The 23582-nt window shown below is 50.1% G+C and overlaps 1 protein-coding gene across 1 annotated transcript in view; it reads right to left on the bottom strand.

The window, feature by feature from the left end:
• The window catches only part of CLCN1 (chloride voltage-gated channel 1), a gene marked incomplete at its 5' end in the record, with an annotated part of 596613 nt that overhangs the window by 29515 nt on the left and 543516 nt on the right, over nucleotides 1-23582 (bottom strand). Inside the window, 2 exons of the mRNA XM_086928421.1 lie at nucleotides 3969-4007; nucleotides 10491-10576. Coding sequence (XP_086784547.1) covers nucleotides 3969-4007; nucleotides 10491-10576 — 125 coding nt within the window. The remainder of the gene's footprint in view (nucleotides 1-3968; nucleotides 4008-10490; nucleotides 10577-23582) is intronic.

The following is a 23582-nucleotide window of genomic DNA, read 5'->3' as shown; positions in this document are numbered from 1 at the left end:
ACATTAAAACTGCTCCCACCCTTATTAATTTCCGCAAATCACTGAAGACTTGGCTTTTCAATCAATGAGAACGTGCTCTGATTGGTGCTGTAATCCTGAGTATTTATTGCGCCTAGACACCTTTGGGTATTAGTTGCGCACTAAAAGTTCCATAAATAAATAAATAAATAAATACTGACTCGTGGTCCACGGTCAATGGGCTAGCAACTTGGCTTGCCACTCGGCATGCTCATGGTTGGATGATAAATGCAAAAGAGGTGTGGGGTGAGGAGTTTTGGAAAGAGATCTGGACCATTTTGACACAAAGTACAGTTACTATTTACCACGTAGACGCGCATCGTTCTATCGACTCACTTGACCGCTGGTTTAATTCCCTCACAGATGAGAAAGCTAAGATTTCAGAGGCAGAAGTGGAAACGCAGGATTCTGACTTGGTTGGGATTGCGAAGTGGGAACATCAGAAGTGTGGACACTTTGGAGAGCAGATTACTAGCCGATCACTGTATGGTGTGTTTGTTTTCTGTGTGTACTCGTTGGACTCCTTTTGTCCGCATACGCCTGGAACCGGGGAGAACGAGAAGCTCCTTATCGCGAAGTGGCCAGCAGACCGCGCAGATTGACAGCGATTCTGACACAGAAAACTAACATTTGGATGCACCTGGCACAAACGGTGCTCAATCGGTCATACTTGTGCATGTATGATATGCGAAGCACCCTGGATGTGGTTCCTACATGCCTTGTAACAGTGCCTACCCCTGCCAATGTCCTATTGCAAACCTTTAACATCACACATGCAGACGGGCAGTTGAGGAACGTGACGTGAAATTCCATTTATCGTTGTACGAGTTTTGTAAATCCTGTCCTGAAACGACTGACAGTGATGGTGAACGCATGGCGCAGATCCTAGCTAACAGCATTACCGAAGGTGACGTCTGTTATCATTCAACTTGCAACCCAACTCTTATCTGCAAGTGTGCTGGAATTTGATTCAACAGAAGTTCATCAGCTTTGTCTTAGCAAGAAAAGGTTTTATGCCAATATAGACACGACAATATTTGATCGAAAGTGCAAAACGATATGATGTGCAAAAATGTAATATCTGTTACTAGTCATTTCAGGCATGTCAAGATGCCTGTAGGGTGGTTGTTTTCCTGTGGAAATGTTACATATATGTACATCCCAGCAAATATCACGGGTGAACCATGTGCTTTTACTAGACTGAGTTTGATGATGTTCCCATTAGACCCATCATCTTATGCCCGGACTGTGAGAGATGCTGTTCAGCTTAATGAACATTGCAGCTCTGAATTACATTTATTATCGAAATCTGAATATATTAGTTTAGCTGCTTCAATAGAAGGAATTCCAGGCCTAGCGATTTATAACTTTAGAGCTATTAGTGAATTAGCGTGCCTTGTGGTCAAGAACATTAATCATACATCGATTGCTTTAACAGAATTTTTATTAGACGTGCAAGGGGCACGAAAAGCTATTTTGCAGAATAGAGCTACCATTGATATTTGCTTTTGAAACAGGACCATGGATGATAGGATTTTGAGGGGATGTGTTGCTTTAACCTTTCAGATCATTCAAATCGATCCAGTCCCATCTTGATGCTTTACATAAGTTGGCTAAAGATATCAAACAGGATGTCGAAAGATTGTGGTGGGATTGGTTGTTTGGAGGTTGCCAGATTTTGGTAAACTTTGCTCCATTTTAGGTGGTATAGTGTTAGCCATATGTATTCGAGTATCTTTATGTTGCAGCATTTCGTGTGTGCCTAATCTTTTATGTATGTTCCACCCAGAGTAGCTGAATTCAGACCAATGTGTTACAGTGGTCATTGGTCAAGGGATGGACTGTTATACATTTTTACTGTATTATTTTATATGATGTTCTTGATATAAGCTGATGGTGTTGGTCGATGGTCATGGGATGGGTTCCGAACACGGTGCTGCTTTCCGCGACAGGGCTGCCGCGTAAGTAATTGTCAAACACTTACGCGGCAGCCCTGTCGCGGAAAGCAGCACCGTCCTTGCACCCCTAAGGAAGCCGTGTTCGGAACCGGATCCGGACCAATACGGTTTGGCGAACTGCGGCGACAAATGCTCGCTCTGATTTTTTGGGCCCACTATGGGTGAAGAAATGCTTAAAAATCAAGACACAAAAGCAGGACCTACTATAGGTGAGATTATATTTCTGGATGGAACTACTAAAACCAGCATGCAATTTTGAACATCGAGCAGCCTAATGAGGGCGTGGCATGAAAAGAACCAATTTAAAGAACCAGAACTGCCTGCATGAGTCTTCTACTAAGCGACCTCTGATGATTGGCAGCAGCCATGAAACGCGTCAGGATCACGTCACGCGTCACTACGTGAAGTAGTGTATTAATACATTTATATGTGTTATATTCCATACGTTTGGATTGGTATTATTATCTCCCCTTGGGGGACTGTTGGGGTTTGTCTCGGCCTAAGGGAGAAGTGGGGTTAGGATCTGTCCTTTTTGTGAAAAGCAGATTCAAAACAGGGCCTCAGCTCCTCTCAGGGAGACTGGTGGGGCGGAAGCTACAGAGGGTCTCCGCTCCTCTCAGGGAGACTGGTGGGGCGGAAGCTACAGAGGGTCTCAGCTCCTCTCGGGGTGACTGGTGGGGCTGAAGCTACAGAGGGTCTCCGCTCCTCTCGGGGTGACTGGTGGGGCTGAAGCTACAGAGGGTCTCAGCTCCTCTCGGGGTGACTGGTGGGGCTGAAGCTACAGAGGGTCTCAGCTCCTCTCGGGGTGACTGGAGGGGCGGAAGCTACAGAGGGTCTCTGCTCCTCTCGGGGTGACTGGTGGGGCTGAAGCTACAGAGGGTCTCAGCTCCTCTCGGGGTGACTGGTGGGGCTGAAGCTACAGAGGGTCTCAGCTCCTCTCGGGGTGACTGGTGGGGCGGAAGCTACAGAGGGTCTCCGCTCCTCTCGGGGTGACTGGTGGGGCTGAAGCTACAGAGGGTCTCCGCTCCTCTCGGGGTGACTGGTGGGGCTGAAGCTACAGAGGGTCTCAGCTCCTCTCGGGGTGACTGGTGGGGCTGAAGCTACAGAGGGTCTCCGCTCCTCTCGGGGTGACTGGTGGGGCTGAAGCTACAGAGGGTCTCAGCTCCTCTCGGGGTGACTGGTGGGGCGGAAGCTACAGAGGGTCTCAGCTCCTCTCGGGGTGACTGGTGGGGCTGAAGCTACAGAGGGTCTCCGCTCCTCTCGGGGTGACTGGTGGGGCTGAAGCTACAGAGGGTCTCAGCTCCTCTCGGGGTGACTGGTGGGGCTGAAGCTACAGAGGGTCTCAGCTCCTCTCGGGGTGACTGGAGGGGCGGAAGCTACAGAGGGTCTCTGCTCCTCTCGGGGTGACTGGTGGGGCTGAAGCTACAGAGGGTCTCAGCTCCTCTCGGGGTGACTGGTGGGGCTGAAGCTACAGAGGGTCTCAGCTCCTCTCGGGGTGACTGGAGGGGCGGAAGCTACAGAGGGTCTCCGCTCCTCTCGGGGTGACTGGTGGGGCGGAAGCTACAGAGGGTCTCCGCTCCTCTCGGGGTGACTGGTGGGGCTGAAGCTACAGAGGGTCTCCGCTCCTCTCGGGGTGACTGGTGGGGCTGAAGCTACAGAGGGTCTCAGCTCCTCTCGGGGTGACTGGTGGGGCGGAAGCTACAGAGGGTCTCAGCTCCTCTCGGGGTGACTGGTGGGGCTGAAGCTACAGAGGGTCTCAGCTCCTGTCGGGGTGACTGGTGGGGCTGAAGCTACAGAGGGCCTCAGCTCCTCTCGGGGTGACTGGTGGGGCTGAAGCTACAGAGGGTCTCAGCTCCTCTCGGGGTGACTGGTGGGGAGGAAGCTACAGAGGGTCTCAGGTCCTCTTGCACTGGGAGGGCTGTAATTCTCTGACCCCTGATGCTAGGAATGGAAAGAGGGTTATTTTCCTGTTCTCTTTTCATTGCTACTCACCTCCTCAGGAGTCATTGTGTCCAGAAACTCCAACGAATCCTGCAGGAGAAGCAGAGAAAGTGGTCAGCGACAGTGAGAAGGACACGTTCATTTCAAACGAAGCCAACACTCCAATCTTCATGCCAAACCAGGGACTATCTTCTGGGGTAACTCCCACAACCTGCATCTTTACAACAAACCAGTGCCCACTCACCAAGGTAAGTCCCCTGACCTACATCTTTTTTCCATATCAGTGCCAACTCACTAGAGTAACTCCTACCACCTGCGTCTTTGATATCACATTAAAGCAAACCACTGCCCACTCGCCAGAGTATACCCCAACATCTGTACCTCTATACCAAACCACTGCCCACTCGCCAGAGTATACCCCAACATCTGTACCTCTATACCAAACCACTGCCCACTCGCCAGAGTATACCCCAACATCTGTACCTCTATACCAAACCACTGCCCACTCGCCAGAGTACACCCCAACATCTGTACCTCTATACCAAACCACTGCCCACTCGCCAGAGTATACCCCAACATCTGTACCTCTATAACAAACCACTGCCCACTAGCCAGAGTATACCCCAACATCTGTACCTCTATACCAAACCACTGCCCACTCGCCAGAGTACACCCCAACATCTGTACCTCTATACCAAACCACTGCCCACTCGCCAGAGTATACTCCAATATCTGTACCTCTATACCAAACCACTGCCCACTCACCAGAGTACACCTCAACATCTGTACCTCTGAAGCAAACCACTGCCCACTCACCAGAGTACACCCCAACATCTGTACCTCTATACCAAACCAGTGCCCACTCACCAGAGTATACCCTAACATCTGTACCTCTATACCAAACCACTGCCCACTCGCCAGAGTATACCCCAACATCTGTACCTCTATACCAAACCACTGCCCACTCACCAGAGTACACACCAACATCTGTACCTCTATACCAAACTAGTGCCCACTCACCAAGGTAAGTCCCCTGACCTACATCTTTTTTCCATATCAGTGCCTACTCACTAGAGTAACTCCTTCCACCTGCGTCTCTCATATCACATTAACGCAAACCACTGCCCACTCGCCAGAGTTTACTCCAACATCTGTACCTCTATACCAAACCACTGCCCACTCGCCAGAGTATACCCCAACATCCGTACCTCTATACCAAACCACTGCCCACTCGCCAGAGTATACCCCAACATCTGTACCTCTATACCAAACCACTGCCCACTCACCAGAGTACACACCAACATCTGTACCTCTATACCAAACTAGTGCCCACTCACCAGAGTTTACCCCAACATCTGTACCTCTATACCGAACCACTGCCCACTCACCAGAGTACACCCCATTGTCTGTACCTCTATACCAAACTAGTGCCCACTCACCAGAGTTTACCCCAACATCTGTACCTCTATACCGAACCATGGTAGTCGCCGACAACACTTTATTTATATCTAAAACTCCCATGGGTCTTCAGAGATTGTTAAACCAATTTAAGGCCTTCTGTGATGAGAGGGGCTGAGTGATAAACACAAACCAAACCAAGTTAATGATGTTAAACCCAAATCAATCCTTCAAGGCATTCTAACGCTGGACACTGCTCGGCTTGAGAGGGTCCGCACATTTGACAACTTGGGTCTCAAGCTGTCCGAGGACGTGGTCTGGAAGAACCATCTACGAAGGGTACCGTTGAAACTCTCTCATCTTACGGGGGCACAGACGCGAGAGAACTGCCAATCTTATAGCAAACCAGTGGCTTCTGTCCTTAAACTGTACAGCAGCACGGCCGTGAGCAGTGCCCTGTATGGGGCTGGACTCTGGGGCACCGGATCTTTTGGCGACCCTGCAGCTGTGGAAAATAAGTCTCTCAGGAGCTTCATATCCCCTCCTCAAAGGCCCCCTTACTCCCCCTCAGGTTTGACGTGGGTATCACGTCTATTAATGGCCTTGCGAAGCTCCGTCCTTTGCTGTTCTGGCATGGATCGACAACTAGGAGTATTCTGCATCATTCAGAAACTCTGTCCATCACCACCCCCTTTTCCAAAATAGATCGACAACTACCCTGAACTGGCATCTTATGCGCAGCTTCGAATGAGGTCAGGAATCCTGATACTTCAAGAGATATTGTCTGGATACAACAGGCCGCTGACTTACTGTCTAGCATTGGGCTCAAGGGGCCGGCTAAGGGCCAATGCCCCTCTTTTTCCAGGGGCCAATTGAAAGTTAGGTCTTGGGCATGGGCGGAAGAGATTACTGTCTAGACATCACGGTAGGTTGAGAGATGTTTTTAGAAATTCGAAAAACATCTGCCACTTGGAGAGCTATGAGGACATTATCAAAGTGACAGCTGATAGGAACCGATACACACCGTCGAGATACGGCACTCTACCTATGAATTCCTTCACCAACTCTGGGCAGAATATTAAAACAAGACCCATGGAGCCCCTCCTGCCCAAGCCCACAGGAGACTAAAGGCCGCGTTCTTTTTGTCTGTCCAGCCTACGGTAAACCGAAGAGAAAATGGCTAATACCTCTGTGCAGACAATTAGGCACACAAAGCTCCCACGAAGCTCTACGAATTTTAAAATCGGATGCTAGACCCGTTTTTTTCTGCGCAACAGCTAAATTCTTGGGCCAGTTCTGGACAATAAGGGGGAGAGCTCAGTCAGCGATGTTGTCATCACCCCTTTGGAAAGCGGAGTTGGCCCTGATCAGTAAAGTGTCTCTTAATTTTGCCAAAATTCTATTTGAAAATAACTGTTTTATACTATTTTTATGTTTTGAAAAAAAATACATAGCATTATATCCATATATATATATTTATACATATATTTTTAGTTTGACTAGGAGCATTTTTAGGCAATATGTGCTAATCAACTTTGTGCTCGAGAGTCTATTTATTAGTCATGTTTGGCCACTTTGAATCGTTTGTGTTCTTATACCATGGGTTCATCCGGTTCGCATATTTTTCCCTTTTGCCTGATGGCTCCTTTTATTCCACTGTCTTTCATCTGTTCCTTGTGAGTTGTTCTTTGTAACCGAAATAAAGAAATGTAATGACGATGACTGCACTTTGAGTAATCCAGTGCCAATATTGGACGCGTGTGTGCTGTTGACATGTTCAGTGTGCAGGATGAGCAGAAGGTGGGACCTCAAATGTACCAAGTTGGCTAGTAGGAGGGAGCAGTAGGCCAGACAAGAGCCAGGCAGGTGGCTACTAAGGGTTGGGACCAGAGGCCGGACACTATAACAGTGCCTACTCATAGCACCTCTGAAGGGTCTAGCGGCTTGACCCTGGACCACAAGGTGGATGGGGGTGTTCAAAGACAGCCGTGTTGCAGCTCGAGATGTGATATGGGAACTGACCCTGGGCAAGAGGATGCCCAGAGCTGACTGGGAGGGAGCAGTGGGAAATGGCTATAGACTTTAAAAGTAACTGTTGGATGTTGCTTACAGAGATGCCACCTTGGAAAGAACAATGGCTTTTCTTACAAACAACAATAACCCCTTGTCGTAAAACAATGTCCCCTCTTGGAAAGAGTAATCAACTCAATTGGAAAGAACAATAGCTGGTCTTGGGTCGAGCAGTAGCTTCTTTTGGGAAGAAGAAATCATGCCCCCCCCCCGTAGGAAGAGCAACGATTTCTCTTGGGAAGAACAATTACCCCTCTTGGAAAGAACAATGGGTCCTCTTGGAAAGAACAATGGGTCCTCTTGGGAGGAATAATGGCCCCTCTTTGGAAGAACAATGGCCCCCCTGGAAAGAACAATGGGTCCTTTTGAAAAGAACAATGGGTCCTCTTGGAAAGAACAATGGGTCCTCTTGGGAGAATAATGGCCCCTCTTTGGAAGAACAATGGCCCCTCTTGGAAAGAACAATGGATCCTCTTGGAAAGAGCAATGGGTCCTCTTGGGAGGATTAATGGCCCCTCTTTGGAAGAACAATGGCCCCTCTTGGAAAGAACAATGGGTCCTCTTGAAAAGAACAATGGGTCCTCTTGGGAGGAATAATGGCCCCTCTTTGGAAGAACAATGGCCCCCCCTTGGAAAGAACAATGGGTCCTTTTGAAAAGAACAATGGGTCCTCTTGGAAAGAACAATGGGTCCTCTTGGGAGGAATAATGGCCCCTCTTTGGAAGAACAATGGCCCCTCTTGGAAAGAACAATGGGTCCTATTGGAAAGAACAATGGGTCCTCTTGGAAAGAACAATGGGTCCTCTTGGGAGGATTAATGGCCCCTCTTTGGAAGAACAATGGCCCCTCTTGGAAAGAACAATGGGTCCTCTTGGAAATAACAATGGGTCCTCTTGGAAAGAACAATGGGTCCTTTTGGGAGAAATAATGGGTCCTCTTTGGAAGAACAATGGCCTCTCTTGGGAAGAACAATGGACCCACTTGAGAAGATCAATGGCCCCTCTTTGAAAGAACAATAGTTCCTCTTGGGAAGAACAGTGGCCCCTCTTGGAAAGAACAATGGCCCCTCTTGGAAAGAACAATAGTTCCTCTTGGGAAGAACAATGGCCCCTCTTGGGAAAAACAATGGCCCCTTCTGGGAAGAACAATGGCCCCTCCTAGAAAGAACAATGGCCCCCCTTGGGAAGAACAGTGGCCCCTCTTGGGAAGAACAATGGCCCCTCCTGGGAAGAACAATGTCCCCTCTTGGAAAGAACAGTGGCCCGCTTGGAAAGAACAATGGCCCCTCTTGGAAAGAACAATAGTTCCTCTTGGGAAGAACAATGGCCCCTCTTGGGAAAAACAATGGCCCCTTCTGGGAAGAACAATGGCCCCTCCTAGGAAGAGCAATGCCCCCCCTTGGGAAGAACAGTGGCCCCTCTTGGGAAGAACAATGGCCCCTCTTGGAAAGAACAATGGCCCCTCCTGGGAAGAACAGTGGCCCCGCTTGAAAGAACAATGGCCCCCCTTGGGAAGAACAGTGGCCCGTCTTAGAAAGAACAATTGCCCCTCTTGGAAAGAACAATGGCCCCTTCTGGGAAGAACAATGGCCCCTCTTGGAAAGAACAGAGGCCCCTCTGGGAAAGAACAATGGCCCCTCTTGGAAAGAACAATTGCCCCTCTTGGAAAGAACAATTGCCCCTCTTGGAAAGAACAATGCCCCCCCCCCTCCCGGAAAGAACAATGGCCCCTTTTGGGAAGAACAGTGGCCCCTCATTGGAAAGAACAATGGCATCTCTTGGAAAGAACAATAGTTCCTCTTGGGAAGAACAATGGCCCCTCCTGGGAAGCACAATGGCCTCTCCTGGGAAGAACATTGGCCCCTCTTGGGAAGAACAGTGGCCCCTCTTGGAAAGAACAATAGTTCCTCTTGGGAAGAACAATGGCCACTCCTGGGAAGAACAATGGGCCCTCCTGGGAAGAACAATGGCCCCTCCTGGGAAGAACAGTGGCCCTTCTTGGAAAGAACAATGGCCCCTCTTGGAAAGAACAATATTTCCTCTTGGGAAGAACAATGGGTTCTCTTGGGAAGAACAATAGCCCATCTTAGAAAGAACAATGGCCCCTCCTGGGAAGAACAATGGCCCCTCCTGGGAAGAACAGTGGCCCTTCTTGGAAAGAACAATGGCCCCTCTTGGAAAGAACAATAGTTCCTCTTGGGAAGAAGAATGGGTTCTCTTGGGAAAAACAATGGCCCTCTTGGGAATAACAATGGCCCCTCTTGGAAAGAACAATGGCCCCTCCTGGGAAGAACAATGGCCTCTCTTGGGAAAAACAAAGGCCCCTCCTGGGAAGAACAATGGCCCCTCCTGGGAAGAACATTGGCACCTCTTGGGAAGAACAGTGGCCCCTCTTGGAAAGAACAATAGTTCCTCTTGGTAAGAACAATGGCCCCTCCTGGGAAGAACAATGGCCCCTGTTGGAAAGAACAGTGGCCCCTCTTGGAAAGAACAACAGTTCCTCTTGGGAAGAACGATGGGTTCTCTTGGGAAGAACAATGGCCCCTCTTAGAAAGAACAATGGCCCCTCTTGGGAAGAACAATGGCCCCTCTTAGAAAGAACAATGGCCCCTCTTGGGAAGAACAATGCCCCCTCTTAGAAAGAACAATGGCCCCTCTTAGAAAGAACAATGGCCCCTCTTAGAAAGAACAATACCCCTCTTGGAAAGAACAATGGCCCCTCCTGGGAAGAACAATGGCCCCTCCTGGGAAGAACAATGGGTTCTCTTGGGAATTGACTGGTTAACTGACTAATGAGAGCTCAAAGTCTCCGAAGTGGTCGCTAGAGGACACAGAAGTAGATAATTGATCAGCGGGTGTATGAGGGCAGTCACTTGGATGCCAAAGAAAAGCCACGAAGGAGAGAACATCATTGATTAAACTTCGATCAAGGGATGTCTTTGGAAAGGGCCTTGGGGACCTATAGACCGTAAGGGTTCAAATCTGGCCTGGTCCTACCGTAGGAGAGGACAGTTTAGGGGGTCAACCAACAAGGCTTCAGAGATGGGCTTGGACCAGATCTTGGGTGACCAGGGGCATGCACGTGGACAGAACCAGTTTGTCTCACCTGGGTTGTAGGCTCCAGTTCTGGCACCTCCGGACGATGAAGCAAACGCTGCACCAGTGACCGTAGAACAGTGAGAGGCCGCCTGGCTGAAGAGAAAGGACAGAGAAAGCTCTCAGGACTATGGAAGAGACAGGCAATAAAACTCACAATAAAACACTTAAAGAGGCGGCAGTGCTGCAAGCTTCACTCCCAAGGGCCAAGAACACCACACACAGTGCATACTTCACTCATTCACACTATGTGCAGCATCACCGCAACAGTGCCTGTTTAACTAACAAGGAGTAGGTTCAGCAAAGGCAGCAGCAGTATAAGCTTCACTCACACGACTAGGTGTAGCACAGGCAGCAGCAGTACATGCTTCCCTCACACGACTAGGTGCAGCACAGGCAGCAGCATTGCAAGTTTCTCTCACACAGACTAGGTTCAGCAAAGGCAGCAGCAGTGCAAAGGTGCAGCACAGGCGGCAGCGGTGCAAGCTTCTCTCACACAGACTAGGTGCAGCACAGTCAGCAGCAGTGCAAGCTTCTCTCACACAGACTAGGTTCAGCAAAGGCAGCAGCAGTGCAAGCTTCTCTCACACAGACTAGGTGCAGCACAGGCAGCAGCAGTGCAAGCTTCTCTCACACAGACTATATGCAGCACAGTCAGCAGCATTGCAAGTTTCTCTCACACAGACTAGGTTCAGCAAAGGCAGCAGCAGTGCAAGCTTCTCTCACACAGACTAGGTGCAGCACAGGCAGCAGCAGTGCAAGCTTCTCTCACACAGACTAGGTGCAGCACAGGCGGCAGCGGTGCAAGCTTCTCTCACACAGACTAGGTGCAGCACAGTCAGCAGCAGTGCAAGCTTCTCTCACACAGACTAGGTTCAGCAAAGGCAGCAGCAGTGCAAGCTTCTCTCACACAGACTAGGTGCAGCACAGGCAGCAGCGGTGCAAGCTTCTCTCACACGACTAGGTTCAGCACAGGCAGCAGCGGTGCAAGCTTCTCTCACACGACTAGGTGTAGCAAAGGCAGCAGCAGTGCAAGCTTCTCTCACACAGCCTAGGTGCAGCACAGGCAGCAGCAGTGCAAGCTTCTCTCACACGACTAGGTTCAGCACAGGCAGCAGCAGTGCAAGCTTCTCTCACACAGCCTAGGTGCAGCACAGTCAGCAGCATTGCAAGCTTCTCTCACACGACTAGGTTCAGCACAGGCAGCAGCGGTGCAAGCTTCTCTCACACAGACTATATGCAGCACAGGCAGCAGCAGTACATGCTTCCCTCACACGACTAGGTGCAGCACAGGCAGCAGCAGTGCAAGCTTCTCTCACACGGACTATATGCAGCACAGTCAGCAGAATTGCAAGCTTCTCTCACACAGACTAGGTGCAGCACAGGCCGCAGCATTGCAAGCTTCTCTCACACAGACTAGGTGCAGCACAGGCAGCAGCAGTGCAAGCTTCTCTCACACAGACTAGGTGCAGCACAGTCAGCAGCATTGCAAGCTTCTCTCACACAGACTAGGTGCAGCACAGGCGGCAGCAGTGCAAGCTTCTCTCACACAGACTAGGTGCAGCACAGGCAGCAGCAGTGCAAGCTTCTCTCAAACAGACTAGATGCAGCACAGTCAGCAGCATTGCAAGCTTCTCTCACACTGACTAGGTGCAGCACAGGCAGCAGCAGTACAAGCTTCTGTCATACAGACTAGGTTTAGCACAGGCAGCAGCATTGCAAGCTTCTCTCACACAGACTAGGTGCAGCACAGGCGGCAGCGGTGCAAGCTTCTCTCACTCAGCCTAGGTGCAGCACAGGCGGCAGCAGTGCAAGCTTCTCTCACACAGCCTAGGTGCAGCACAGGTGGCAGCAGTGCAAGCTTCTCTCACACAGCCTAGGTGCAGCAAAGGCAGCAGCAGTGCAAGCTTCTCTCACACAGACTATATGCAGCACAGTCAGCAGCATTGCAAGCTTCTCTCACACAGACTAGGTGCAGCACAGTCAGCAGCATTGCAAGCTTCTCTCGCACAGACTAGGTGCAGCACAGGCGGCAGCGGTGCAAGCTTCTCTCACACAGACTAGGTGCAGCACAGGCAGCAGCAGTGCAAGCTTCTCTCACACAGATGAGGTGAAGCACAGGCAGCAGCAGTGCAAGCTTCTCTCACACTGTCTAGGTGCAGCACAGGCAGCTGTGCAAGCTTCTCTCACACAGATGAGGTGCAGCACAAGCAGCAGCAGTACAAGCTTCTCTCACAGGACAGGCAGCAGCAGTGCAAGCCCGGCCGCTGACCGCCGACCGAGATGCCAGGCTCTCGAGGCTCTCGGTTCCACAGCGCTTGAGTGATTGCAGAGGTGGTTTCATCGACGGCGGATGTCTTTACTGTGGTGAAAGGGAGAAAGGGGCTGCTGCTTCTGTCCTGTGCTGCTTCTTTGGACAGAGTGTGGCTCAGAGGTACCCGAGTGGGGAGGGGATTCGGTGGCGGCTGGTTTCAAGGTCTCGGGCGGTGAAAAGAAAGAGAGGGCTGCTGCTTCTTCGATCTTGGGTCTTGCTGAGCTCTCTCTGAACTCCCTCTGGACGGCGTGAGGCTCAGAGGAACTTGATGTGCGAGTGAGTACGGTGTTATGGCCGGCAAGGAGGTGACATGTGATCTGCTCCAGACTTGCCTAGATTTTCGACCTACCACCTCTTCATCTACTCAGCGGTTGGTATTGCTACCGAGGCCATTGAAGCCAATGTTTTAAACAGGTCAAACAAGGCTGCTGCATGACTCCAAAAGAAAAGGGGGACCTCTACAGGTGGCGCTGAATAAAGCCGAATAAAGCACAGTAAATAACAAGCCCGATGGTCTGTGCAGGTATGCTTTGCTGCTGATAGCCGAGACAGGAGCAATCCCTGGTGGGGCATGAGCCCCGGGGGTTACGCGATATTTTGCTCAGACTCACCGTCATCACCCTGGGAGAGGACTGCAACTCCCAGAGTGCAACTTTACCAGCACAGCTGCCACGAGTGAGAGGGAGGCGTGGTGATAGCATAAAGCGCTGCCTCTCCCACCACGACGCTGGACGCAACTCAGACCAAGGGCGGGCTTGTCAGAGCCCAAAAGAGCCCGGGCTGGGCCAATTATTTTCATCTCCCACATCCCACATCCCACATCGGAGGTCACCTTTGATAAGCGCTTAAACTCAAAAGGGTGCCACTCGCAGCCGTAGTGTTTGCCTGCTGTTGGGAGATTGATTCCTCGACACTGGGAGAAGCTACCGACACAGGAGACGAACTTTGACTCTGCCTACTTGCCTAACGGGACTGCGAGGACCAGCCTGCCTTGCGGCATGCGATCAGCCGCAGCTGGTCCTCTTCCCGTTACACCCCATTAGTCCTGCTATTTAAATAGCCTCCTCTCCCGCGGGACGCGCGCGGGAGAAGCCCAGGCCAAGAGTGGGCCCGTTGTAGCCCGTTCGAGCCCGGTGGAGACCGGACTGGGCCACCCCTCTTCGCTCTTCGCCCCATGCTGGAATCTTGCAGCCTGCTAACTGCTACCTGCAAGTTCTCCGTCGAGGGAACGAGTACTATTCTTCCCAAAGTGCATTGTGTAACATGGCTGCAAGGGAGCTGAATAGCAAAGGGCAAACCAAGAAACTTACAGGAACACTGGATGATTTTATAACAAGAACCAACCTAGCGATTGACCAGGGCATTAAGCAATTGGAATGTAGGGTGTCGCAGGACTTATTAATGGCCAAAAGATCCTCGCTGGGGCCCTTTGCAAACGCTCGAACACCAGAGGTTCCAAGGGATATAAATGTGGATAACGCACACATGGACAACGTTCTAATCACTGCCCAAATTCACTCACCCAGACAGGATTTGGCTCAAACTCCCCCTTCCACTCAAATGACACAACACAACATTTCTGTGCGATTGGACACATCTAATCTGGGAAACACTCCGGAGAGACCGAACACACGCCAGTTCCACAGTAACCGCACGGGTGCAATTCCTAAGAAAAAGCAGCCTATCGGAAGAAAGGCCGGAGCAAAATCTGCTAAAAACCGCAGAATACAGGTAATTCCATCAAGCCCAGAGGATGAGGTGACGCAAAGTCCAGCTCCTGCACCCGATTTATCTCAGTCGTTGGGAAATCATGACGGCAATAATGTGCCAGGCTTGGGCTCTTCCAGTGTCGATCTATCGGCATGGGAGGCCAGCCTATGCAAGACAATGACTGCACGTATGAGTGCCTTATTACGCCCCTGGAAGAGAGACTTGCCAATATTGAAAGCCAACTATTAAGTTTGAACAAGTAACAATGGCTACTTTGAATAGTTTGGTTAACAATGCATTAGTTCAGCGCATGTCAACTGAAATGGGAGGGGCTGTGAGGCACGAAAAATCTCCAATCTCTGTGTCACAACAAACTGCTGTTAAATCTATAGATTCCATGGGGGGAGTAAAAGCTTTGCCAAATAAAGTGGGTGGAGGGTCCAGGGCTGAACAACAGACAGTGCCCAGTAGTATAGGTGGAGCACAGTCTGATACTACTTCCCAAAATGGGCGGGGTTCTGTGGATGCAGGCATAAGTAGAAGAACTCGAACAGAACCCCGAGTGGACCTACCAACGGAAGTCCGTCCCTATCTAATCGTTCTTACAGGGGTCTCAGAAATTAGCACGACAAATGTTGAATCATTTTCAACCTTAAAAAACAAAGTTATCTGCTGGCTTAATGGGCATAGACCCCTCCCATCACACATGAGTACTGAAATATCTATGGTCAGAAGGGTGGGATGGGTAGGGCGCCGGGAAACCCTTTTTGGGTAGCTGTTGCGCCTTACAAGTTTAAAAAATAAATAAATAGGGCGCACTCCGGTGATTGTATACTGGTCAATGTTAGGAATCCACACATCACAGACTACATATGCAACTGGAACCTAGCTAATGTTGGCACAAAGATAGTAGTTAGACCCCTCTCCCATTTTTACCCCAGCAATCAACTGAGAAACCCAGACGAGGGCTGGTCCCTCGTCCCCTACCACCGAGCAGCGAGTGGTGGGAGGAGCTGGGATGGCCACCAACTACCTGCCCACAATCAGATCCCTTGCTATAATAGGTTCAGCGGCTTGGACCAGGTCGACTGACTCATTAGGGTCGAGCAGGTCAGAGGTCACACAGGATGATGCCCAGTTGCTCTCAGTGGACGTTGAAGTTGGCCGAATTATGGTGGAGAGAGACAAGGCATACGAGCTGTCTGGAGCACATAACCCCCCAATAGAGAACTCTACGAGTGTTATTATGTATGATTTGGATAGGGCAGTTCAAGTCCACTCATCTGTTTCACCCCTACCCAGTACTAGGGTTGAAAAATTAACGGGGAGAGCCGATACCACGTCGCATTACACACTGTCTAGCACAGGGAAAACAAACTCTATGTCAATCCTATCATGGAATGTGGCAGGTCTACCGAATAAGTTGGCCTGCCCAGAGTGGGGTACCTTTGTGGACAGTAGTGATATTTGTGCATTCCAAGAAACCTGGGCCAGGGAGGACCAACACAAAGTCGGGTTTGCAGCATATAATATCGCTGCACGATGGGGAGGCAAGGGTCGTCCATCAGGGGGGCTCACAATCTGGGTCGGTGTAAACCTGGGGTGATCGGGCGAGTCTATCCCGACGTACTCTGATGATATCCAGTGTGTTCTCCTGTCCTGGCCCAAGCACAACAAACCTGCTATTGTGAATGTTTACTCACGGCCGATAAGTGTGGCAAACGAGTCCAAAACCAGAGAAGATCTATCTACTTTTCTTGGCTCTCTTAGCAGGGATATCCATTATCTGGTCGCGGGGGACCTGAACTGTCACTATGAGCCACTAAATGGCTTAAATGAGGGAGTACTGACAGGCGAGGATGAACACTGGGGAGTCCCACCCTGCCAGTTCCCACACCCAAAGTCATGGTCCCCTCTGGCCATTCAGATTACGCCCCTAACCCTGAATAATTCCATCAGGGCCTGTAATGGTCGCATGCCCTCTGACACTCCGTCCAAGTGTACATTCAACAAAAGGGGACAGAAATCAAGACTGGACTACATTATGGTGGAGGTATGTTTATGGCCAAAGGTCATTGGCTTTGAGGTACTGCCTAGGGTGGACAGTGATCACAACGCACTGAGTATGAGTGCCCATGGGCTAGAGCAAATGGAAAGGAAACTGGCCTGGAAGCAGTAGATGGGTTGGTCATAACTAACAATAGGCGTAGAGTCGAGTGGGACAAATTGGTTGTATCATGAGATGCACTGCCCAAACTATACAGTGCTGCTCTACCCATTCTTGAGAAAGTGGGCTCCATAATTTTGCAGCCCTTGGTACCAGATTTTAACAACAATATGCAGTGCGTGCATCAGGATCTAGTTGCCTGCCTAGCAGAATTTCTTAACCCGCCGGGCCCCAACAGGAGGCGGAGGGTGCCTGTATCTACATGAAACAACGCCTCATGTAGGAAGGCAAAATCAGAGCTTATCGGGGCCCTTAAAGATGGGAGAGACAAAACTAATATCCGCACAATTTCCATTTTATTTCATTTGTATCGCGCGTAAATCACCCGAAGGTCTCAGAGCGCTGAAGACTCTAAGATCACAATATAAACATATAATGCACCATGCCAGGAAGGAGTGGGATATGGACAAATGGTCTCATCTTTCCTCCTCATTAGACTCTAGAGACGCACGGAGGTTCTGGGTAATAGTCAACTCAGGGTCAGGAGAGCCTAAATCCACAATCGAACCTAATATATAGGCGGGGTCTGGGAGCTTCATTTCAAGACCCTATACGCAGCAGTCGCAGGTGTAGAACATTCCATGGTAAATACACCTAGACCAGGGTAAGGTGCCGAGTTAGACTTCTCGGTTGAAAAAGTTTACACTGCCATGAGTAAGTTAGCCACGGGCAAGGCCCCTGGCCTTGACAGGCTTCCCGGTGATCTATTTGGAGATCAACCGTTGATTTGGGCCCCCTACCTTTGTGCCCTTTTCAACGTGATTTTGGGGGGCATGGATATACCGGGTACTTGTTTGGGAGCAGAGATTGTTCCAATCTTCAAGAAGGGTTCCCCTCTGCTCCCAACCAATTACAGGCCCATCAGCCTCATAGATGTCCCTCAATAATTTTTTCCCGACTAATCCTGGATCGATTACACGAATGGGTTGATGAGCACGACATCCTCTGCCCCTACCAGGCGGGATTTAGAAAAAAACATCTACCGTGGATCAGATTTTCCGTCTCCTAATGTTATTTTGGAAGACGGTAATGTTGGGGGGTGGCAGCCTCTATATGGTCTTCGTGGACCTTCTGTCCGCGTTTGACCTAGTACCTAGGAGCAAATTGTGGGCAGTGCTCCAGGACTTGGGAGTCCCGAATACAATTCTGGCCATCCTGATGAGGCTACATACACAAAATTATGCTCAGGTTGGATGTGGTAGGGAAGGGGTGCTGTCGTACCGGTTTCCGGTCGCCAGGGGGGTCAGGCAGGGGTGCGTCCTGGCACCAACCCTATTTTGTCTTTATGTGAACGGTGTTGTAGCTCACCTGGACGCGGTTCCCAATAATGACGCACCGAGACTGGCAGGCAGGAGGGTGCCAGCGATAATGTTTGCCGATGACACCCTCCTGCTTTCCAAGTCCCCTATGGGGATTCAGCGAGTGTTGGATGGCTTTATCGACTTCTGTCGTTGCCGGGGACTGGAAATCAATGCTGATAAGACCAAATATATGATTTTCAGTCCCCCGGCACACACTCACCCAACACCGCTTCTTGGTAGTGTCAGACTGGAGAGGGTACAGACGTTCCAATACCTGGGGGTGACGATCAATGAAAATCTTTCTTGGGGTCCCCAACAGGTGAAAGCCCAACTTAAACTCTCCCAGTTAGCTGGTGGCATCCTTAAAATGGCAAATAAATCCACTTTTAAACCAGCGAGCCCCGCTTTGGAGATCTACAAAGTTAAGGCAAGGGCATCTGCACTCCATGGTGGGGAACTCTGGGGGCACTGCTGCAACTCTGATATCGGCAAAGTGGATATGAGGCAGTTACTTGCACTCCCCCTAAGCACTCCTCTCCTTCCATTGAGATTGGACCTAGGACTGAGTTTTATCCAGGATGAGCTAGGCACGAAACCCTTAAGGTTTTGGTGCAGGCTACGGATAACCCCAGAACTGTCCAATTATAGGCACGAATTGAAGGATGTGCTGAGCCATGCTAGCGCAGCAAAAATCCCCTGGCTTGTATTCGTGAAAAACGAACTAGGAAAAATGGGACTACTGGACCTCTGGTACGATCCAGAATGGGCATGCAGGGGGGTCTCCGGCAAAATGCTTCGAAATCTTTGATGGACTATAAACAGAATAAATGGTTGCAAGATTCTAAAGCTGGCTCCCTGACAATAACCTTTCAAAACTCAAACATTCTTTTACCTTTGAGGAGTTTCTGAATGTGATCTACCCAGTAGGAGCAAGGAAGCTATACATTCAATGGAGGCACGGATCACTACAGTTAGGGGTATTTGTAGGCAAGTGGTCGTCTTCCATGAGCAAATCATGCCGTGGGTGTGGTGGGTCCAAGGAGGATTAAATGCATGTGCTCTTCTCTTGCCCTGCCTATAGGAAAGCTAGAAAGTACTGGCTTGTTCCCCTGTGCAAGAACTTGGGTTTTGATAAATGCTCTGTTGCACTGAGAGTTCTTAAGAGAGATACGTCACCACATATAGTTTTCGCACTTTCATAATTCCTTTTAGCAATGTGGTCCAAAAGATTCTCTCTTACTACAGCGGCACCCAGGGGTGATTTTATACAGTGACTGTGTACATTTCATGACTAATTCATTTTAATCTAATTAATGTTATGCTTTTTATCTATACTGTTTTTACTGTAATCTTTTATGACTGAAAAATGTCGAAATAAAGATTTAATGAATGAATGCAAGCTTCTCTCACTCAGCCTAGGTGCAGCACAGGAGGCAGCAGTGCAAGCTTCTCTCACACAGCCTAGGTGTAGCACAGGCAGCAGCAGTGCAAGCTTCTCTCACACAGACTAGATGCAGCACAGTCAGCAGCATTGCAAGCTTCTCTCAGACAGCCTAGGTGTAGCACAGTCAGCAGCGGTGCAAGCTTCTCTCACACAGCCTAGGTGCAGCACAGGAAGCAGCAGTGCAAGCTTCTCTCACACAGATGGGGTGTAGCACAGGCAGCAGCAGTGCAAGCTTCTCTCACACAGATGGGGTGCAGCACAGGCAGCAGCAGTGCAAGCTTCTCTCACCCTGATGAGGCGCAGCACAGGCGGCAGCAGTGCAAGCTTCTCTCACAAAGCCTAGGAGCAGCACAGAAGGCAACAGTGCAAGCTTCGCTCACACACCCTAGGTGCAGCACAGGCAGCAGCAGTGCAAGCTTCTCTCACACAGCCTAGGTATACCACAGGGGGCAGCAGTGCAAGCTTCTCTCACACAGCCTAGGTGCAGCACAGGCAGCAGCGGTGCAAGCTTCTCTCACCCTGATGAGGCGCAGCACAGGCGGCAGCAGTGCAAGCTTCTCTCACACAGCCTAGGAGCAGCACAGGAGGCAACAGTGCAAGCTTCTCTCACACAGCCTAGGTGTAGCACAGGAGGCAGAAGTGCAAGCTTCTCTCACACAGATGGGGTGTAGCACAGGCAGCAGCAGTGCAAGCTTCGCTCACACAGCCTAGGTGCAGCACAGGCAGCAGCAGTGCAAGCTTCGCTCACACAGCCTAGGTGCAGCACAGGCAGCAGCAGTGCAAGCTTCTCTCACACAGCCTAGGTGTAGCACAGGAGGCAGCAGTGCAAGCTTCTCTCACACAGATGGGGTGTAGCACAGGCAGCAGCAGTGCAAGCTTCGCTCACACAGCCTAGGTGCAGCACAGGCAGCAGCAGTGCAAGCTTCGCTCACACAGCCTAGGTGCAGCACAGGCGGCAGCAGTGCAAGCTTTTCTCACACTGACTAGGTGCAGCGAAGGCAGCAGCAGTGCAAGCTTCCTTCACACACGGATATGATAGGTGTCTCACTGGCACGGACAGGGCAAGCTTCCATCACAAATACACAAGATATGTGTCTCGTGGCAGCAGCCGTGCAAGCTTCCTTCTCACACAGACATGATAGGTGTCTCACTGGCTTGGACAGCGCAAGCTTCCATCACAAATACACAAGATATGCGTCTCGGTGGCAGAAGCAGTGAAACCTTCCAGATCGTTCTCCCACCTCACTGCCAAGACCTTGAACACCCTCCCCATTCCCCTACGGCAAACCCAAGACCTGCTGACCTTCAGAAGACTCCTCAAGACCTTGCTTTTCAAGCAGTAGCAGCATTCCCCACCCCAGCGCCTTGAGACACTCACAGGTGAGTAGTGCTCTTTACAAATGATATGATTGATTGATTGATTGAAGATATGTATCTCGGTGGCAGCAGCAATGCAAGCTTCCTTCACACACAGATATGATGGGTGTCTCACTGGAACGGACAGCACAAGCTTTTTTATTTATTTATTTTTCACATTTTTAGAGCGCACTGTTACCCGGAGGTGTCCTGGCGCTAACTGATTGACCAAAGTGCGTGAGAGCTAAAGAGCTAGGTCTTTAAAGCTCTTCTGAAAGATAAGAGGTCCGACGACTGTCTGAGGTTTAGTGGCAATTTGTTCTATGCTAATGCGGCGCCCAGGGAAAAGCTCCTGCCCCCCCCAACGCGCTCTCCTAACTCTTGGGACTGTTACCAGCGCCTGCTCGGCTGACCTTAAGGATCTTGCAGGCTTGTACCAATGGAAAAGCAACTTCATACATAGGGGGCCAAGGCCGTGCAGTGCCTTAAAGACCACGCAGAGTGCTTTGAAAACTATTCTTTTACGAACTGGTAACCACTGTAGCTTCACCAGATCCTGTGCTACTGAAGCAAACTTAGGGGTACCCGTAATCAGGCGAGCGACTGCATTCCGCAGGATCAGGAGTTTGTTTAGTAAACCCTGTTGGGCATTCAGCATGAGGCTGTTACAGTAATCTAGGCGTGAGAGCACCAGTCCTGTTACCACTGTTTTCCTGTGTTCTACCGCCAAAAATGGCAGAACTTTAGGAATGGTTTTTAGCACGTAATGCGTTGTTGAGGATAGTGCATAGATTTGTGGTTTAAAGGGCAATGATTCGTCCATAAATACGCCCAGGTTTTTAACCTTCGCCACTGGGGAGGGGAGGGTTCCCATTTCTTCTGGCCACCACCTTGGGGACCAGAAGTTATCCTTGGAACCAAAAAGCAGCACTTCAGTCTTTGCTGAATTGAGCTTAAGACAGTTTTGTGCCGTCCAGTTGCCGACCTCTCGCATACAGCCTCTAAACCTGTCTGCCGTACTGTCTGTTTCACCCGGAAGCAGCGACACCACAATCTGGGTGTCGTCTGCATATGCTGTGAGATTAATACCAAAGGATCGAATCACAGGCGCTAGGGTGGAGATATACACGTTAAAAAGAGTCGGACTCGGGGAAGACCCTTGGGGAACTCCGCAACGAAGCACAAATGGATGTGATTCATAGTCCCCCAGGGCCACCGTCTGAGTCCTGCTGGAAAGGAAGGCCTCCAGGATCTTCAGTGCCTTTCCTTGAATTCCGCAAGCCCCCAACCGGTCCATCAATCCCTTGTGATGGACCGTGTCGAAGGCCGCGGAGAGATCCAGCAGGATCAGAGCGGATCTGCCTCCTGCATCCATCACTCTTCTTATGTCTTCCACAGACTTAATCAGAGCCGATTCCGTGCTGTGCTCTGCCCGGAATCCGTGCTGAGATGGATCTAGATGTTCTCCTATCCTCAAGAAGGTACTCAGCTGCGTGTTTAGAATGCCCTCCATGATTTTAGCTGGGAGGGGTAATCTGGCAATGAGCTGATAGTTGTTCATCTCGGTTATATCCAGGTTGGATTTTTTAAGAAGAGGTAGGATGGATGCTTGCTTCCATCTTGAGGGAAATTCCCCACTATCCAACATAAGATTGAACAGGGGGGTGAGTCCCGCTGCAATGGTGGCAGGAGTTAATTTAGCAATTGTGGCAGGGCATGGGTCGTGAGGGGAGCCCGACTTTTTCCTCTGTAGTCGGCTTGCTACCTCCTCCTCGCTAATTTGGGTGAATTGAAGGAGTTTTTCCGAATTGCTGTGCATCTCTGGGCCAGCAATAGGGGAGGGAGTCCTGACTTGATTGTCTAGAGAAGAGAAAATCTTTTCCACTTTTTCCAGGAAGAAGCTGGCAAGATTATCACAAAGTTGAGGGCTGGGGGTATCTCTATGGTCTTAGGGGACTGCCAGGGATGACACCGTCCGAAATAGTTCCTTCGGGGCATTGCTGACTTCTTTAATCCGTTTCGTGAAAAAAGCACGTTTGGCCAGTCGAATCATCTCTTTATAGACTCTCTGCTCTGTGTTGAGTAGTCTTTTGTCCGCCTCTCTGTAATTTGTCCACCAGACTCTTTCCAGTTTTTTACAAAGAATTTTATGGTACCTGATCAGGGGGCGGAGGGGTTTGAGCGCGTGGAATGAAAAATTTTAGGAGGAGCCAGTTGCAGACATGCTGACTCGAGCCAATTAGTGTTAGCTGTGGCCGCCTCCTCCACATTTCCTGAGAGGGGCACCAAGGATGTTTTCAATAAGCCCTCCAGCGTCTCACCATGTATGTTATTCCATTTCCTCACCTTTCTTGGTGCGTTTTTAGCTTTACAAAGTCTCACGGGGGGAGCTAAAGTGATTTTGAAGTGGACTGCTGAATGGTCAGACCAGGAGACCGGCTGCACTGTCAATACTTCTAGGTTGGGATGGTTGGAAAAAATACCATCTAGGGTGTGTCCAGCCGTATGAGTCGGACCACAGACCCATTGCTTCAAATCCACCCCCTGCAGCAGTTCAATCAGATCACGCGTATCTGGATCCGAGCAGCACTCGAGGTGAAAATTGAAATTCCCCAGAAGTGGAGGATTGGGCACATACTGCTACTTCAAGTAGGTTACTCAGAGCTGTAACAAATGGGGATTTGGTCCCTGGGGGGCTGTAAACAAGGCAGCCTCTAAGGGTTTGATGATCAGATAAAGTAAAATTAAAC

This window comes from Lissotriton vulgaris, chromosome 7, assembly GCF_964263255.1.
Source record: "Lissotriton vulgaris chromosome 7, aLisVul1.2, whole genome shotgun sequence".
Lineage (NCBI taxonomy): Eukaryota > Metazoa > Chordata > Amphibia > Caudata > Salamandridae > Lissotriton > Lissotriton vulgaris.
The sequence above is the reverse complement of the archived record's forward strand: the minus strand, read 5'-3'. Positions and strand labels throughout refer to the sequence as shown.